Source organism: Battus philenor, unplaced genomic scaffold, assembly GCF_028537555.1.
Source record: "Battus philenor isolate CCGP_79_NKW_IND1 unplaced genomic scaffold, ilBatPhil1.0.hap1 SCAF_10, whole genome shotgun sequence".
NCBI lineage: Eukaryota > Metazoa > Arthropoda > Insecta > Lepidoptera > Papilionidae > Battus > Battus philenor.
This window is the reverse complement of record NW_027181662.1, coordinates 15,676,841-15,696,415: the sequence shown is the minus strand read 5'-3', so window position 1 is coordinate 15,696,415 and position 19,575 is coordinate 15,676,841. Positions and strand designations below refer to the sequence as shown.

The following is a 19,575-nucleotide window of genomic DNA, read 5'->3' as shown; positions in this document are numbered from 1 at the left end:
GAAGTTTTAGTTAACCTCTCGATTTATAATTTGTGTGAGCACACATCCAACTCAGTCGTATTTTAATTTTTTGTAATCACTTTGGTCCTTATGCAAGGAAACATAGTTCTATCTTGACTATGCGTTGTATAATTTATGTAGTTATATTATAAAGTTGTTGCACCGCTGCAAATCGGTTGCAGCCGCCTGAGCGAGTGGTTGACGGTTTCCTTTTGCAGAGAGCACCGCACCAACGACAACCTGACGGTGGACAGCGCGCTCGGCGTAATGCGCATGCGCCCCAACACCGACCTGGAGTTCCTGCCCGAGGAGTCGGTGGCGCACTACCGCGACGTGCAGCTCACCGTGCCCAACATCGCGCTCATCGTGAGTACACCTCAACAAACCGATTGGTTCCAAGGCTGGCCGCGCAGCTGCGTTCCGATGCCCACGGACCGACACCCGTCATGAGGTCATCGCACGCTTCATTCTTTTTCTTTAACTGAAGTCGAAGACGTGTTTAATAAATAATTGTAACCAGAGAAAACTCGGCGCTGCAAAGAGATTTGTGGGGTTTTGTCTCAGTACAAATGTCACACTACAGAAATTGCTTACATTTAAATTTAAATTAAAAACATCTTTTTTCAAGTAGGCCTTTACAGGCACTTTTCAATCGTCAAATATCTTAGTATTATAAATAGTAAACTACCACTGATCTGCTGAGAACAGCCGGCTGAAAATTCATCAGTTGCTCTTCTTAAATTAAATTCAAAACAGACTCATGTGTTTTTTCACTTGTTTATCAGTAACCCCGAAATTAGATAAACAAACGCGAGGGTAGTGTGCCGGCACGGCGACCCAAACTCTCTCTGACATTAATGTTACAGATAACGGATAGTTTATCTGAGTTGTTTTTATTTAAACTTTGGCCGCGCATCTGTGACACACACTCACGTTACCAAATCGGATAACGTTCCTAAAATAAAATAAAAAAACTGGAGATGACCGTCCGTCCGGTGGCAAGCGACGCGTGTCTATAGCTTGTGCGACTCTGCGGCTGCCCTGTACCGACGCTTTTCTGTCTGCACTAAATATATCTCAGTCCATTATAACACAAGATTACAGAATTTGCAGGCTCCGGTGCCGGTTTTTTTTTTAAAGAATATCTTACGAATTCCGAAGTTGTAATCATAGGTTCAATGTAATCTAACGTAAGCCGTTTGATCCTCAAACCATGCGCGCTCATCCAGGGTGATCAACTGACAGTGGGTTATTGCCGACTTGGTGAGTTTGCTGATTACTACTCGCCCAGTACTAAGATTAATTTAAGTAGCTCGTCTAGTTTATAAATTAGTTTAATGTATAAACAACATGTTATCATCATTCGTTTTTTATTGAGTTGACACAGTTAATAAAAACCAGCCGGAAGTACATTTCGACATCAGCAGCACATACCCCGTCACCTAGTTAGATAAGTCCACCTTTGGGGTCGTTATCTAGGAGAACGTCGCTCAAACGAGAAGAAGAGAGGGCAGGGAGGGCGTCTGCTGTAAACAGAAGTATCTTCCAGCAGTAAATGTTATTAGCCTAGTAAATTAATTCTTCCAAGAGGAATATTTTCTTGTAAGGACCCAGTGCAAATAGGTAAAGTCGCATTATGCCAGAAATAAATGATAAATAACAAATACTAAACAAAAACTAAACGTACGCAGATAGCACAACTTGTGCAGTACAGTAATTTATTTATCGATGTTTACGGCTTCATCACGCGCTCACAAAGGCCTGCATTATGCCGCGCGCGGCGCCGGAGCAAAGGGCGCGCGCCGTAAACACAGATAAATGTATAAATACGCGACGAGTGAACGCTCGACGTGCGCCGGGCTTGTGCAGGTCAAGATCACGGCGTGAGGACAAAAGGAGTTCAGGGGTGCTAGAACTCGTTCCGCAACCTCTCCTCCCAGCTTTAAAAGTTATAGAAAGTGGTAGTAATGTTAATCAGGCAATAATAGCTAACCGAGTTGAAGTTCGGGACAAAGGGGCGCCCTCGACTCGGAATTCAGAGAGTGTATTCGATAACAGCTCAAGTCGAGGTTCCTAGTAGGAGGTGTTTGCGCCCGCAATTTTGCTGCGGAGCGCCCCTGTAAGCGACTTTAGAGTTCGGCGGACTTCAATTCCGGAAATACCGCAGATGTAGGAAACCGTGCCGAACTCCTCTTTCGCGGTTCTTGCACCGAGTCAGTTCGCGAAGCCCTCCACCCAAGTGACCTAAGAGCTCAGCTGCCTTCCAATCTGGAAATATTATATACAAAGTACCGAGCCGAATCCAGATTGTCCGGCTGGCTTGCGTAAGCGATGTTTAAACTATGCGGCCCCCAGGCCCGGTGACCTCGAGCCCGCGGAATCCATAAGTGCTAGTGACGCAACGGTGTGGCTCCTGCCGAAATAAAGACCAGGAGGCTTAAACGTAAGGGTACCACAATTTCCTGGACACCGGCGCGATTCACGTCCCGAAGAAAACAGTAAGTTGCATTTACAAGGATTGATTTTTAAAATTAATTTCTAAATTTTCTTTTGAAATCACCTGTCTGTATTCTTTATGTTCAAAGGCACATAAAAAGCAGCCTATCAATATTTCTCCATCAATAGGTCTCGTGAAAACGAAATGAAATCTAATTGAATCCGCAATTAACCCCGGTGTGCGAACTAAAATTAAGAGACCGCATTTGAATCAAATTGAGCGGCAAGTGACCTCACCGTTTGTATTCTGTAATCACACGGAGGCCTTACGCTTGTTTGTACAGGCAGGCGAGCGCGCGTCAATCAAAATCACTTGCCGGCGCGTAGCTGCACACGGCTGTGCAACGTGCGCCGATGGTCATCAACTTCCTGTGATCCATGAGAATTCCTCATTTTAACTTACAAACATGAAACTACTGTCCCGTCCTGACTTTCCTTGCATTAAATTTTTTTATTTAAATTACCTAAAAAAAGCGTTCGCAGTAAGTGCCGTCCTTTTTTCAGTGATAGACGTTTATCTTCATTATAGTTTTTCGCTTATTTAATGGCAAAAATTCCTCTATGTAATACGATTTTAAAAATACCATCCATTTCTTCCAGCGATAGACGAAAATATTTATAAAAATATTAACAAAAGGGTATAAATACTTAATGATAATTTACATTTTATAAACCGCCTTTGCTTTTGTCTGTGGCTCAAGTGATGGATGACCTATGAGGGAGACCTATGTCCAGTAGTGGACCTTCTACGACTAAAAATAATGATGAATAGAGGACGGTTCGCCGCGGTGCTCCTTTACTCCGTCTGGTCTACATCATCTAAGAAGTTTAATAAAAGGCCTATAAGTATAACAAGAACCAACAGACAAACCTCATGAGTCACCGATAAACAAAATCTAAACTCGTGGACCTTAAGCTGCCAACTCGTGTAGGTCTGTATATCTGCGGCCTCGTCTAAATCATAATGGCAGTCGCTAGCAAAGCGACCCGTAATCGAACAGCGCACCGATACACATACGTAAATGTATAAATATAACATACGTGTCGCAATCGGCCCGGGATTGTTTTGGTTTGCATTTAAGTAAACGAAAATCGTCTTATTAATACGAGAGCACGCGTTCCCACGAGGCCAGCTCTGACCGCGGTGATGTCGCCTCTTACTTCGTTTGACAACTGCTCTAGCTGTATCTTCCTTTTTATAGGAATTCTTTGCAATAATCGTACTTAGATTAGTTCTGCGCGCTATATACTCTAACTACAGATGGCCGCTAGAACCTTGAGGTTCAGGAGCACAGAGCAAGGCGTTCGTACAAAATAAACTGATGACCTTGTTCAGGTCATCAGGAAGCATGCAAGCCGCAACACACGCCCTGCGTTTAAATTGATGACGATTATGAGGGATGATCATTATTTTGTCAAAGGAGACTAGAAATTAAAGTTAGACAGAACTCGTTCAATAATCCATTGAAATAAAAACAGTCTGTTTTCCAACGGAAAAGCTAAAATTGTATCGATTTGTCCGCGTGTTCTAATAACTCCATTAATAATTATTTATTGTCTCACTCTATAGTCAATATCTTATGTCTGTATTTGAATTCGCGATATCGGACTCGATCGGTCGTAACGCTCCACCTTCATTTATTTATCATCTTCCATAGAAGAGCTGGACAACAACTGGATCTTGAGCTATTCAGCCTGCCTTGTGTTGCTAATTATGTAAAGAGAAAAAAAAATTATGCACACGAATCCTACCGGCACAGAGTGTTTTTACAAAAAAAAACACTTTATACTACATCTTTATATTGATCTGTAATTTACTTTAATAGGGTATTTCAAGTGTATCCCACAAACTTATACCAGCGTCTTACAGTTCTAAGCAGTTAGCTTAAACAGTGAAAGCACAGCTTGGTACTCAAACATAAGACTGTAATGAGTGATTTATTATAAAAGCTGGCCATGTAGGCAAGAAGTCTCTTAATTATTCGTAAACAGTAGCCGAAGCAAGGTGCGCACGCGCCGGACGGGTGCCGCGCGGAGAGCAGCGTGCGTGCTCTGCGACGTGTTTGTGATTCAACGCGCGAGGAGTTGTGCAAGCGCCCGCCGCGGCTACACCCGAGCCTTTCTGATTTCTTTCATCAAGGTCCATAAAATTATCATAGTTTCGTAAATCACGCGATCACCATAAAGGCATTAGATGCTTAATGTTTTACGCGGTACTCCGAGACTTGGCCCGCAGGACGGTCGACTAAGCCGTTGAAATTATACATATTTTTTAGTTCCTTTGGTTTCTTTAATGTCATGCGTACTATCGGAGGTGCTTCAGGACACGCTCTGGCATATAGTTATAAAAAAAATTGAAGTTTACGCTTGTGCCGTTAATGAAGAAAAATATATTTCCCTATAATTAAAAGGGAAGTGGCAAAAGAAAAATGTATTTGGTAGTGTAGTTTGGGTAGTGGGCAGAAGACCTGGTCTGATTTTACACCGCAGCTCGGTACTCCCCTGATGGTGGTGGTAACCGGTCACACGATCTCTCAGGACTGGTCAGGCGGCAGCAAGTCGAGAGCAGGGAGCGCTGGTAGTTCACAGGATGTTTTCGTTCCGGTGCAAGGTGATATAAATTCAATCTCAATAATCGTAGGTAATTGTCAGTATAAAACTCGCATCCCTTTGGGGTGGGGGGCGATGTAAAGGTTGTGGCGTAAATTAAATGATGCCCAGAGAATGAAAAGGACCAAGACGTGAATTTATAACGTAAATTCTAATTGTCCCCGGCGCGTGAGACATCACGTAGCTAGTGGACGCGACCGAGACCAGGATCCTTCTCCCGGGCAAGCGATGTAAACTCTGTGGCTGGTGCGCGGGCGCATTAGAATGTTTGTTATCAAAACAAAGATCCGCTGAACCAATAGCACGCTTCCACTATCCCACGCCACTTGAGATGTACAGTTCCCCGCCAAGGGTTGAACAATTTTTGCTGTATTGCAATTTATAAGACGTTTCTCGTGTTTATATTTTTTTGGTTAAAATTTTTACTAAGATTTATGAGACGTTTACTTGCAACGTTACACGCTTTAAGAGTCCATTTATTTTTAACAACATCCATAATTATGCAGTCTCCGAAGATAAATTGCCGCTACCAATTATCCGTCTTTTTAAAATTCTTAATTGCATATCTTATTCAAAGGAAAACCGTAATGAGATAAGCCTTCAAGCCAATAATAGACACGACCTTAAAGTCAATAAAATTATAGATCGTTGCATGCATTCCTGCGAACATAGTTATCTATTACTTGAAAGAAACCACGTTAATCTATCGTCCCCCTTAAAATCCCTCACTCTAGTTGGAATTCAGGATCCCCACCGTAACACCTGTAACCCCGAAGGCCTCGTTCCTGATATCATTGATCACTAGGTGCACCTCTGCGCTGACGGTGTCATCTCCGAACGAGATTTGTCGATATGTGCCATGTTTGACCAGGACGTTCTAACAAAAAAAAGTTCCTTCATTCTGCGCTAGTCAGTGTATACCGACCGATAATAGGGGAATACTTTATTACTCAGTAATTCCACACAACACAACCCTCTTTACTGGACTAAGAAAAGTACCCCGGTTCAGCGGAACGTGGTTAAGGCAATCGCCGCCTTTACTAAGTATTACGCACTTCGGAATGTTCAGTATTAGGCATTTGTATTACAAATGCTAAATAAAGGAATATTCCGAAAAAAAAAATACTTTTTAACTTTACAACTTCCGGTCGGTTATGCAATATGGTTATAAATTAATTCAATTGCAAGTTTACGCAAAACAGATCAACTTGACCTTATCTCAAGGTTCGTAAAAAATATTTTTATTTTTATAAAGTCATTCTGAACCGCTTCATCTCGAAATTATCTTTGCATAACACATGAGCTGGACCGGTTAGTACGATTATTGATCTGGGTACTTCATAACAAATATTTGCATCGCATTTGCATATTTAATTCATCTCAACCTCAGCGCATGACATAACAGACAAGGCATCAATATCAAATTGGATTTTACTGACTTGGATCTAAAATTCCAAAAACTAGGAGAAAAACTACAGCCAGCCTCCGGGGCGCGGCGAGGGAGAGCCACGCCTTTTAGTATAAATCATTGAACGTCAAATTTCCTGCTGCAGGCCATCAGTACCTTCATAGCGGACAAGCTCGGCTACTTCGCGAACGCGGGCGCGTACTACTCCATCTCAGCGCTGGGCTCCACGCTCTTTAAGAACCTGACCGCCGAGGAGCTCATCTGGGGCTATTACGACCCCATCGTCTCCATCGCTAACAAGCTGCTGCCCGGCTGGATCGACTTCGAGAAGATCGGAATTCTGGACCGGGTTTGTAGCGCTTCTGTTTATTAGCGCCAGGGGAACAAATACATTTCGCTGCACGCGCCGCTTTGAACTCGGATAACTCACGTGCGAAAACTTGTGGTGTCGAGGTTTAGTTGAATATATCCAGGAAGACACAGTTAAGTTCAAACGCCTAAAGGTCACACGAAGCGGAAAACAATACAATCTTCTCGTGAGCGGTTTCGTAACTATGGTCTAGTGAAGTCAACGATGCCGGAGGTACTAGAAAAATAATCCACAAAATTTCCCGCTTTATCACATAGAAAAGGGTTGTGGCGTGGACAGTTTACACGTCACGCACACAAGCATATAGTGCTACGTGTTCTCGCTGTATAATATGAGCTGAGTGGGGAAGCAACAGACCTAGCGGCGTAGATGAGTTGGCGTTGCTACAATTTCTATTATATTTCTTGCCTCATAAGTTTTAACGTCATTGCCGGCGAGAAAATTACTATTGTATAATCTTTTGACGCATGTTAATCGAGTTTATATTCACAGTTTTACGCCAAGCGGCCGGAGACTGCCGAAGTAGAAATCGGCGACGCTTCCCGAAGATTCTCGATCAACTTGTGGAACGACTCGCCCGGGATCCTGGAGCAGGGCTTCACCGACCTTAACACAAGGTTAGCGGGATTTTTTGTCTAAATTTTTAGATTAGAAGTTATTTTTGTTGTGTTCTTAAAATATCATGCTTACTTTCTGTATGATCATCATCCATTTTAAAAAGCGGTAAATCTGATCTTTTGGTCTATATGAGTTTTTTCATTAAGATAATCCGATTTGCAGCGTCCCCTGCAACCGCATAAAGGGCTCCTACGAGGGTCTTATGTTCCCTCCCATGATGTCGAAGGATACCGTATTTCCTATCTATCGGAGGCAAGCCTGCAGAATTTATCCGTTCTCGTTTGCAGAGGAAGTGAACGGAGAACAAGGATTCAAATATTACAGGTGAGTTTACCGAACTTTGTAGACCATTACGTATACATCTACGTCTTGATAGTTCTGCAGCAATGTCTACTCTCTGACACTTGAAGCTTGTGTCGTGACGATCGCTGCATCACCCCGCAGCTACGCCTCGCTGACTCCTGACTAATTAGATGTTGTACTTGTCGAATAATTAGTAAAAAGCAGTAAAGTGATACGAACGGTCAAAACAAACTCGATTTTAGTAATTAGATTCGATGTTTCTGTTCAAAAGTTAGTTATTAGGTGTGATTGACTTGGTTTGCCTGCGGCAGGTACGAGCTGCAGGAGTCTGCTTTCAGCAAGTCGTCGGAGTACGCGTGCCCGTGCTCCCACAACTGCCTGCCCGAAGGCTTTGTTGACGTCAGCAACTGCTACTACGGTGAGACCTAATCAAATGTTTCTTTTAACCATTTACTTTTCACACTGTCTAGATATTATCAGGTATAAGCATTACATATTAGTTTGCTTATGAACGCGAAGTCTTCTGAATGTTAAAGTTTAAACATCTGTTATGAGAACATCATATACGTGATGCCAAAAACGTGTTTACAATTTTCCTTCACATTTATTTTAAATTAAAACGAAGTATGCAGTCGTGACAAGTAGGAATGTTGTTGTTGAATTTTATCAAAATACAGTAACTTTCAGCGAATCGGGACGTTCCCCATTGATCGGTTTCCTATCTTTGACTAGTCCTGTAATTTTGCATTTTACATAATCTATGACACAATAGTCATGCTCATTTGTGCTTACGAGCCGGTAAAGGCAACGTCTGTAAGCCCCCCGTTGGGTTACCGACGACGTAGTTAAGCGAGCAGCGCAAGAGCGGTCATCGTGGTGATCTTTGAAAAGGCCTGCGCCTTGCAGTGGGCATCTGTCGGCTGACATTGTGATGATGACGATTTGTGCGCCATTATCTTAATCATATAGCATAAGTTAAATAGTGTGTTTACATATCTATTGATACAGAGATAAACTGGTAGATTATCCCGTTAGGCAATGTCGTACGTTGTCATAATATTAAACGATTCTGCTTTCAACAGGTTTTCCCATCACGCTGTCGAAGCCTCACTTCGTGGGCGCGGACCCCGCGCAACAAAAATACTTCGAAGGAATGAAGCCGGAAATTATGACAGAAAATTCGCAATTTTTTCTTGAACCGGTAACATTTATTTCAATATAAATTTTTTCAACTCATCAACCCAAAGTTCCTAAATCAATTAATTCAGCGTCGTGAGCAATACTGATACTGATAGGGTACATGACGCCGCAGCGGTCGGTCGTGGCCTCGTCTATAGTCTCCGATGAGCACAAAGGCTCATCGAGGTTATGTCTTTCAAAGAATAGCTCTTTAATCTGATTCACAACAAATTTTTTGATAAAATTTTCCTTCCTTTCGACTTCGACCAGAATAATGCACAGGTGTATTCTTTAATCCAACAATAAAATAAAACCTAAGTCTTATCCAACTCTTTTTCGTACGCCAATGATATGCCGGCATCTCACCCAAGGTCGACTGGTAAAGTATATAACAAGGCGTAAAACTCGATATTTGTTAACGGTTTGTGTAGTCAAAAAACTAAAAAAATGGAATTTTTAAGCTTATGCTATGCTTCTTCCAGACTATCGGGGTGCCGTTATCTTTGTCGATCAACGTGCAGATCAACATCGCCGTGAGGATGTCCTCGGGGAACCCCATCACGAAGCCGGTGAAGGATAAGATCCTCCCGATAATGCGCCTGTCGGTGGTGAGTACAAGCGATGCTAAATATGGGTGCAATTAAACGGATAACGTTTATGGTGCGTTTATTCGCAAGTATTATTCGTTTGAAAGGAAAATCTGTTATTCTTAGAACTGTTGTTTCCTGCAAACAGCGTGTTGACATTGCGCACCGGATTCATTTGCTCAGCAAACACGACGTCGCTTCTCGCGACTGTCACACGCGGGTGATTCATCGTGTGGCAAATCATCACCGTCGGTTTAGAGAATCGCAGCCTTAGGTTCGGGTGTAAAAATATTCTAATTCAATTAGTGGAGATGACATGGCATGGAAATATAGTCACGTTCCTAAAAAAGGACGAAACTAATTGACGACGATTTGATTTTCCGATTACGCATTTACCGGCCTCGCTAAAAGGATTTCTTTTATTGACGGCCAGATAAATTGTTTGAGTTTTTAACTTTTTGAGTTTGTAGAGATTTCTAACTAATGACTTTTATAAATCACTGAATTGATTTATAGCGAGATAAATGATTACGTCGGTTTCCTGCGGTCACCTGAAGGCACAGCCGCGCGTCCGCTGACGGCACTTAATGTCTGACAGGCGAAAATTACCACTTCCGTCTTAATGAATAACGACCCGTACCAAAGTAGTTAAGAATAGTCTTAAAAACTTCCGTATTTAGGTGTTTGTTGTGTTGCACCCGCGCGGGGTGTGACGTGTGTCCAAGACCTACATCAGTTTTCGCAATATGTCTCCAGGCGCTATTTGACTTTAAGGGAACTACAGTTCATTCGTGATGATGAATGTGTGCGAATCTTCAATCATTCGTAAAGTAAGCCTTCTACTGGTCGCTGTGATATTGGCTTTCTAATTACAAACGATTTGATTGGGTGTGATCAAGTGGACAAAAATTATTTACTTTATTCTTAACGCTGCTTGCTATATAACCTGTTCAACAAGTTAACCAAATATTTTCACATTTGTTGCCAGTACTGCAACGAAGCGCCAAAGGAAGTGATAAATCTGCTCTGGCTGCGGCTGGTGATTGCGCCGCCGCTCGTGCTGGCCATCCAGGTGGCGCTGTTTCTGCTCGGCACGCTCGTCACGGCGCAGGGCGCCTATCGGATATGGAAGCCTCAGTACAAGCTGATCGAGCAAAAGGAGAAAACACCGGCCAGAAGGAAGAGCGCTGAGCGAAGAAGAAGCAGCATCGTCCTGAACATGTCCGACAACTGCGCTTTCAAAGACGACGACGATCTGGCTAAAGAGGCCGTCTCTCTCCTGGCGATCACAGAAGAAGACGGGGACTTTCCGATTTAATTGTAGACTCGTGATAAACAGAGGCACGCTGTTCAGTCTAGTTCGCCGCTCCTGTATCTCAGTCATCACAGTTTTTCATGTGTGGAATAACTTTTCACACAAAAAGAAAATTATACAATTGTGATAGTGATAATGACAAATACCTCGACGCACTCGACAGTCAAAAATGTCACATGAACCTCAGACACAGAGGTTTATTAATTACCTGAAAAAGTTTTCAACTGTTTTATACAATTATTGGTTCGTGTGATTTAGAGGACTTCGTTGAAGTTAGTTGAATGCTTTAAATACATTCTTGTAAATAGTGTTCTTAGATACGAATTTAAAATTTCCGGTTTCAGTCGATCGGCCAAATGCATTCCACGTCGTATGCTAACGAAAGCGAACGCATTCCGAGCCGTGCGCGGGAGTAGCGATTAAGTTTTAATTTATTTGCTCAATCTCTAGGATAAGGAATGGGACGTCCTGTGTGTATTTTAGGATTTGTTTATTAACTTTCCTGTTTGTATAAAGCCGTAATGTTTAAGTACCATCATTGTCACAGCACTCCTGCAACATTCCCGCTCCTGACTGTTCGCATGTCTTGAGTAATATTTATACCATTTTTATTCAACACTCGTTATCTTATCGGACCTCCGAGATTTAGTTTCTACTCGGGAGTCGGATTGCCGCTGTGATTTACCCGAGCACTCGGACTCCAACGCTCGCTCCTGAACTTCGCCAAAGGGCAATAGTGATTACCCCTTAACTCAAGTTACGACTAACTTAAGACTTAAGTTTTAAAATTTGTGATATTACTGTTAGGACATTGGTTAGATATAATTATTTCTGTTTATAGACTTATGGTGTGTGTAATAAATATTTTTATAATGGTTTATTTTGTCGTTTTATTTGTGAATACCAACTTTTTGATTGGTGACGTGGTGTGAAGAAATGTACTAATTGCACAAACTTGTGGCGTTCTTGGGTAACAACATCAAGTGCACGCCATCACAAAACTTTGATTTGATTCAAGACCGCGCGTTGGCTTCGGTCGGCTTGGAAACGAAACCTACAAACTTACCACTGGGTTTGGTCAATAGTTGTGATTGAATAATTTGTCCCTTCTCTTTAATGATCAGACGATTTATAAAATAAAAACAAGATGTACAAACATATTTACTAACGTGCCACAATAATTTACTTATGATCTAATATATTAAGACTAGATACATATATGTATAACGGTAACTGCCAATACTTTGAGTGCGTAGAGCACGGTTGATGAGGGAAAGAGTGCGCGCCATCACCGGCCGCGACATCACCCCGGGGCGGCACTTGCGAAGTTTGGAACACGACGTGTCTCTGAGGTGGCGGCACAATAAGCAACTTCACATTCATCCGCGTTGACGACACTGAACTTTTTTCTTCCCCCTCGGCTTTTCACGCTCGGATATCACATAGGACGTTAAGTTCTTCAGTATGTTTTCCTTCATAAATGTTGAAGCACACTTCCTAAGCAGTGACGTTATAAAACTCTCACGCGGTGTGTATCTTTTCAAAATCGAAAACTTTTAACTGTTAAGCTGTTCCTGATCATCTTTTGTTTTGTATTACTTCAGCAATAGAACTTAAGGATAACCAGAATTAACATCACACGTAACACGAAGTCACAAGACGTAACATTACGATGACAATATTCGCCGCTTGTTACGAAGTAAAAACATGGACGGGGAAAGAGAGAACAAAAACGCAACGATGGCTTTGTAATGCAAAAGAAGAATGTTGTTGATATCTTCATGCTTCTCTTAACTTTTTTACTAACTTGGCCACTTTAACAACAAAGATGCTGGAATGGGGAGACTGACAAGTCTGCTGCTGCTATTACTGCTTGACATTAGACCAGGGTGCGAGACTAGTTGGCTAGAGAGAATGACTCAAAATCTAAAGGATACCGATCTTGGTTTGAAACGTCTTAGAAAGGAATAGAAGGCTTGGAAGTATGAGGAGGGCTAAGGGCCTATCACAACTGGTACAAAAATATTAAAACAGATTCATTCACCCTATTGTGAAAGATGTGTCAGGCGCAGCGAGGATGTAATTAAGGCAACTTGCACACGATCACATCACGATGTCCATTCCTTAAATGTAAGGGTGTATCCTACCACATCTAGTTATATATATGTAGGAACTATTTGAAAATATATAGCAGTCCTACTAGAAATTCTTACAATTCAACTTACGCATAAGTAACACATAATTACTTATTAAATTCGATAAGGGAGTTCACATGACAACTACTCTTCGTCGCGAGAGATCAGAACGCAGCGAATTTACCAACAAGCGTTACCACTTCGAGCAGCTACCAAATGCACAAGTACCGTCGCGGTGATCTAGTATCTTATACGATAACAACTTAATAACTTCAACTTTATCCCTATGGAAGTTTCAGCAAACTCTTTCGTTGTATTTTCGCCACAACATCGAAAGTATTACTTTTTAAAATCGAAAATGCATAAACGTGTTTTCGATTGACCTCAAGTAAAGGTTTACCGAGTCAAAATTGTCAACACTTCGTACTACAGAGTCAGTCACGATGCACTAGTTTACTACTATGCACGTGTGTATGTGTGGGCATCTAGCTGGCGTATATGTGTGCGTAGATCCAGGCGACGTAGTGCGCCACGTTGGTGTAGACGTCGGGCACGCCGCGCCGCGCGCAGCCGGACCCGAACGACGTCAGCCCGCGCAGCTCCCAGCGCACCCCCGCCGCCCCCGCCGCACCCGCGCCCGCCGACCGGCACTGGAGAGGACCCCCGCTGTCGCCCTGGAAAGTGAGACCTCGGCGTCAGTGATTGCTCTTGATACGATTATGTTTCATTACGACCGCGTCACTCGATAAGATCGCAGCGATGATGGTTACTTCCCGCGACCTTGACGATAGCGTCGGTCCACGCAATAGCGCCAGCGCCTAATAGCATTGCAATCACTGAAGAAACTTCCGACCGCAATGGCCCGCTCGTGCATATCCCGCTCCTTTGCCTTCTGGATTATCTTAAGCCATCTTATTAAAGAGCCATCGTTTTTGTTTGTAATTTATTTCAGACAACATTTGAACAAAATTATCTTTAATACGTTTTGGGCGCGTATACCTACAACAGACATAAGTGCCATACGCTTGCATTAAACAGACAACGAATTGTTCAGCAACGAATCTTGAGTGACGCGGTATCGGCGCTGCGATCGCAAAAAGAAAAGAACGGATCGATTCAGATCGCCTAATCTAATTTGATCTGGCTTGTCAATCTCGCGGTGCCGGCCCGCCGATGGACCGCCGATAACATTCCGCGTGCGTCGCTCGGCGGGGCGCGGGGGGCAAGCGCTCCCGCGACAACAACCGGAGCGTTCAGACACAATATAAGTTTTCGTTCGCGACAATTCCTTAATCCGAAGAATTAAATTGTACCGACATACTCTTACACTAAAAGTTGTAACATTTGTTTGCAATATTGAGGGTGCCTACCACGCAGGCGCCGGTGCTGCCGTCGGTGCTGCCGGCGCACAGGTGCCCGGCGTTGAGCGGCAGCGACAGAGCGTAGCGCTCGCGGCACAGCTCCAGGGGCAGAATGGGCACCTCCGCCTCCAGCAGCACGTCCGTCAGCGAGCCGTTGGTGTGGTCGCGCCCCCAGCCGGTCGCGTAGCACTCGTCCTTGCTCTCCTCTATTTCGTTACTGCCCTCCACGAGTGCGTCGACGTCCTCACCGAACATCAGCTTCTTGTCGTTTCTATCGCCGCTCTCCTCCGCGTTGCCGTTCGTTCTGATCAGCTGCAGCACTCCGTCGGGAGTTATCCTGTCGTAGGCGAGGTCCGGGTGCGCGTCGTCCTGCGGCGCGGTCTGCGCGTCGCTCCTCCTGTGCGCATGCCTGAGCGAGTCGTTGGCCACCCGGATATTGTAGCGGAGGTTTTTGTGTTTCTTGTTAATGTGTTCGGGGAACATGGTCTTGGTTAAATTATTTAGTTTTTCTAAGTATTTGGCGGCCGTGTCCGGGTTCGGTTTGGGTCGCTTGACCGATTTCCTCTTCGGAGATTCTGTATTGGACCGGACATAGAAGGAGGTCCCTTTTTCGGGGCTGTAGTTGGCGAACGGTGACTCGTACGAAGGCAAACAGATCGTGCGGATTCTGCTGCCGGTGCTCACGTCCGCTGCCTTTGTCATTTTCATTAAAGCTGCAAGTACAAATATTTCAAATGAACATGGAGCTCTTACTGCAGACAATGAAACGAAGCAAAACTTGAAATAATGAGTATGAACCCCTGTACGCATGATCATATATATAAAATTTATTAAAAGTTAGTGTGTTGTAACTCTCGACGTGTTTTTAAGAGAATACTTAAGAAATCCTTCAATCTGTAATGATCTTATGACTCATGAGTTGTTTGTGCTTGGATCTTAAATATTTATCAACACATGCGTATCGCTTCCAAAAATTGTTACGTCATTGACAGCGAGTGTGAGGTGATTTCACACAACTTTTGTGCGTTTGTTACGATCAATCGTTATGATGTTTATCAAGGAGTGGGTTTTTTCGCAATGTTCTCACTGGACGACTATGTTGCAAAAGTATTACACAAACCAAACCACCTTACTGTCATAAAATAAATCCTACGAAAACTGTTATTCAACTCAGGTCAATGAGTAAACACCAAGTAGAACTCGAACTTTGTTCTAGAGGTCGCGGATAAGGATTCTATATATAAATATGATGAAAACGATGACTATTCTGATTGTATTTTAAAATGGGTACTTTGTATTGACATTAAAAATACTAGCGATACAAAGTTTGTTATCAACGGTATCGTTCAAGACCAAGGTGACTGGTCAGCGGCGAGGCGCGCTGTTGAGCCTTGAAAGCGAAAGTCTGAGCCGGCGGAACCATCACAATTATTTGATGTTATTATATATATGTAGGTATACACGTAAATATTTTATTCTTTTATTATATTTGTTTTATCTATAATTAGATTGTATATTTATTATACTTCCTGTTGGCGAGCATGTGGACTGTATAAACCGATTAAATAAATGCCAATGATGGTGGTAATTAAAATATAATTTTACAAAACTAGGTGAACAGTATAATAATACGTAACATAGACTGACGGAACGAACGAACATGCACCACTGCGTCGCGACACAAATTGTCTATATTAAAAGTATAAAATACAATTAAAATATAAAGGGGTTTTAAATGACCCAACACTTGTCATTAATAAATAAACAAATTAATAATTTATTTCATTCGTAAGCCGGACTGAACAGGCCTTTACAGCTATGCTGATGATCTGTGCTGATGCATTTTTTTAACAAATAATTACTAATACGACTTTGACCTTCGTTTATCCTTAATGTTTGAGTACAGCGTGGAAATTGTTCCTGCACTTACTGCATTAGTGAAATCACAGACCTATATCGTGCTGGTAGTTGTGGAAGCGGTGGTGCAGGATGATCCTCTCGATGGGCACGTAGGCGCCGCGCTGCTCCGCGCGGTCCCACTCGCCCAGCACCGCCGTCCACAGCGCCGCCACCGGCAGGTTGAACAGCTCGCTGCAACGCGGACACGGCATGCCTTAAACTTAACAATTCACGGTCTGATCAAACTTCTTTTTCACTACTTGAATCAAGTTCAGTTGAAGATGAACTTGGCGCCCATTTTAGAAAGAGATTAGATTAGTTTGACTCTACAACCGCAATAGCTCACAAACTACAAAAATGAAAATTTAAAATAGCTTTATTATATGAGATCATTCTAATCATTTGTAATCGTCTGCTTAAAATTATGTTTGTGTTGATTCGCCGCGCCTCGGCTACTGAGAGGAACTAACAATAAACACGGCGGGCTTTGTACTTTTGTATGATAATTTTCACCAGACTTTATTTTTTTTAATAAAATTTAAAAAAAACATATCGTAATTTACATAATAATACTTGTAAAAATGGGCAAGGAGCGTCAGTCATGGTTATCAATTATTTATTATTAAATATATATATATATCATTATTAAATCCATGAAATTTGCTGAACGTGTGGTTTACGTCGATTAGAATGCGGCGAAAATTAAGTACAGGATTCAAAAACCGAATTACGTATATATTACCATCTCCGTTTTAACCAAATACAATATTATCATTGCTATACTATATACATAAATATTTAGTGATGCACATATGAAACGCCGAAAATGAGGTAGAGGCATATTATGGCTGAAAAAAATCAGGACTTGACAAGACCAGAGTTTGTAAGTGTATGGGCCTCATAGTCGATGATCTAGACTTGTGACTGATAGCCAACCTTGGGCAGGAGAAAGCACTATGAGGTCAAGAAGATATTCTCTTTGAGAATTATTCTCGTTAACCTCTGTTGAGTGAGCAAAAGAGCGGCTTCATGCAATCCTATTAATTGAAGAGAAATAGAAAGCTGGTGTGTGTGCGTGTTGACGGTGAGACCGCATTACTTGTGCACGCAGTGCGCCGCGGTGAGCAGCCAGCGCGGGTGCACCAGCACGCCGCCGCACCAGTGCCCGATCAGCCCGTAGTTGGGGTGCAGCAGCTGCAGCGACACCTGCACATGTTTAATATTCGCTCAACATTCGAGCGGCTTTGCATTAATGACATGACCGAACAAGTCGACCAGACAGAGATCTGACGCAATCACAGCGTACGATAAGTTAAACGATATTGGTTCATCGTTGTGACCAGAATTTAGTTTTCTTTACTTTCCACCTTCGTTCTATTATTATTCTCATGAGCCAAGTTTTATGAATTAAAAAATATATACACCAAGTGAATGGGTTTTTGATGGCGTCATAAGTATTGCGCAAGGAGCGTGTACCATCAGTTGTTACTCTAATTAAATAATATAGTAAATTGAAGGTGAAATCGCACACTGACCAGTGTAAGACATGGCCGCGTCTGACGTGAACATCGCAATAAAAATGTACAGCACCAAGCGTGCGCGCGCTCACCTGCCAGGGCCAGGCGCCGCGCTTGGACTCGCGGCCGCGGATGATGCGCAGCTGCGCGGCCGGGCGCTCGCGCGGCTGCCGCGTGTGGCGCCGCAGCGGCCGCCCGCACTCTGCGCGCACACCCCCCCGCCCGCGTCAGCAGCGGTCAGCAGCCGCGCCCGCAGCCGGCACGCGCCGCCCCGCACCGCGCAACTCCGGGCAGCGCGTGCTCCGCCGCGGGCGTTGTTATAATTGTACGCCATACATTTACTTCATTATTAATTGCAAATTATTCACTAATCTCTTCTTTTCAGCCAACGGGCGCCCACTCCGGGGCACAGGCCTCCCCCGACCTGCGCCGCCCGCATCCGGCGACTTCCCGAGATCTTAACTATATCATCTGTTCAGAGAGCAGTCATGGAGAGGGACAAGATCGAATCAGAAATGAGGAGATCCGCAGAAAAACCATGATCACCAGCATTAAAAAAATTACTACTATACTACTAAATACTACTTCACCATTTTAATTAACTTCAGATTGTTCTTTGTACACCATTTGAGGCAAATTCACAGTTATTTGATATACTGGAGAGGCATGCGGGGGAATAAGGAAACCCGTATTCGTACGAAAGAAACGGACACAGCGCGGTGAGTTGGCAAGTTGGAATGGCAGTGGACGGCCTCGTGCTGACGAGTGCTAAATAGCCCCCGAAGCCTTTCAGTATCAACCATCTACAAGGTGGACACACCATCTTCTGGACGTCGGCGGAAGACACTGGATACAATCTGTTTCCTACCGGTTTTAATGTAGTTTTACAGGGGAGGACTATGTTCAGCAGTCAATGTGCTACCGCTAAACTGATGTTAATATTATCATCATCATCATTTGCACATTTTCCTCTGTAACCGGACGGTATTCGCGTTGTTAATCATGATCTGATGCAACATCGTAGTTTAATGACCCTTAGAGACGACAGATCTGAAAATACCAATAAGTCGAAATTGTAAAAATTAATTCAATATTTCCGCACATCATTTTAATAGACTTAGTCATTTGTAATTATTACCATATATTAAACAGACCTATAATGATGTAACTACACAATTGTTATTGACTTGGATGAGAGTTGCGTTTAGTTTCTGTATTCCACATTATTTTTTCTCGCGTTTCTAAACGTCTCAGTGTTTACTAAGTCTCCGGAAGACCCTTATGTAATATAATTTACATGCCTTGTAAATAACTATTTAAGTCACACGCGCGTATGTATATCACATAATAAAACACCTAAGATACCAGGACCAGGACGTGGACAACATCAGGATCTATTGCCACGCGGACTACGTTCATAAGAAAGCCGGCGCACGCGCGCGCGCCGCGCGGTTTTTTTTTTACTTCGGGCTGTCACACTTAAATCACTCAACGAGACCTGCGCTATTGTCGGCGTCCTGACAGGTATTTGGCTATTCATTATGACTTCCTTCAGAACACGCCACGGTCCAACGGAAGAACTTCGGCGAATCTACTGTTACAAAATATTAATAATAAAAGCTACTAGACTGGCGTGATGAGAGTCGACACTTACCGCTTTTATGATAATTTCCTATTGGAAATCTGTGTCAGAAGCCTATGTCTAGCTGAGGACGTCGAGATGATGATAATCTGACAACAGCCTGTCAAAACTTTAAGCTGTCTCTATTAAGTAATT

General features: G+C 43.1%; 2 protein-coding genes across 2 annotated transcripts in view; one reads left to right on the top strand and one right to left on the bottom strand.

Moving 5' to 3' along the window:
* Positions 1-11,735, top strand: part of LOC137924964 (scavenger receptor class B member 1-like) — a 31,312-nt gene extending 19,577 nt beyond the window's left edge. The window contains exons 5-12 of the mRNA XM_068768390.1: positions 219-366; positions 6,660-6,863; positions 7,377-7,501; positions 7,665-7,826; positions 8,117-8,223; positions 8,888-9,006; positions 9,467-9,592; positions 10,560-11,735. Of these exons, the coding sequence (XP_068624491.1) occupies positions 219-366; positions 6,660-6,863; positions 7,377-7,501; positions 7,665-7,826; positions 8,117-8,223; positions 8,888-9,006; positions 9,467-9,592; positions 10,560-10,889 (1,321 nt within the window). The 3' untranslated portion in view covers positions 10,890-11,735. The remainder of the gene's footprint in view (positions 1-218; positions 367-6,659; positions 6,864-7,376; positions 7,502-7,664; positions 7,827-8,116; positions 8,224-8,887; positions 9,007-9,466; positions 9,593-10,559) is intronic.
* A 1,771-nt stretch (positions 11,736-13,506) lies between these two features.
* LOC137927374 (chymotrypsin-C) lies at positions 13,507-18,621 on the bottom strand. Its single transcript, XM_068771172.1, has 6 exons — positions 18,456-18,621; positions 17,891-18,000; positions 17,381-17,487; positions 16,334-16,473; positions 14,392-15,095; positions 13,507-13,695 (listed from the first exon to the last, which is right to left on the bottom strand). Exons 1-6 carry the CDS (start codon positions 18,619-18,621, stop codon positions 13,507-13,509), a joined length of 1,416 nt encoding a protein of 471 aa, XP_068627273.1.
* Between the last annotated feature and the right edge of the window lie 954 nt (positions 18,622-19,575).

Bases quoted from the DNA above. Each gene is read 5' to 3' on its own strand.
- LOC137927374 (XM_068771172.1), bottom strand. From the start codon at position 18,621: ATGGTGTGTCCACCTTGTAGATGGTTGATACTGAAAGGCTTCGGGGGC. The intron at 18,001-18,455 runs GTATATCAAATA...GTGTGCGCGCAG, and splicing joins TTCCCCCGCATGCCTCTCCA to AGTGCGGGCGGCCGCTGCGG. The intron at 13,696-14,391 runs GTAGGCACCCTC...CTCACTTTCCAG, and splicing joins GCAGCACCGGCGCCTGCGTG to GGCGACAGCGGGGGTCCTCT.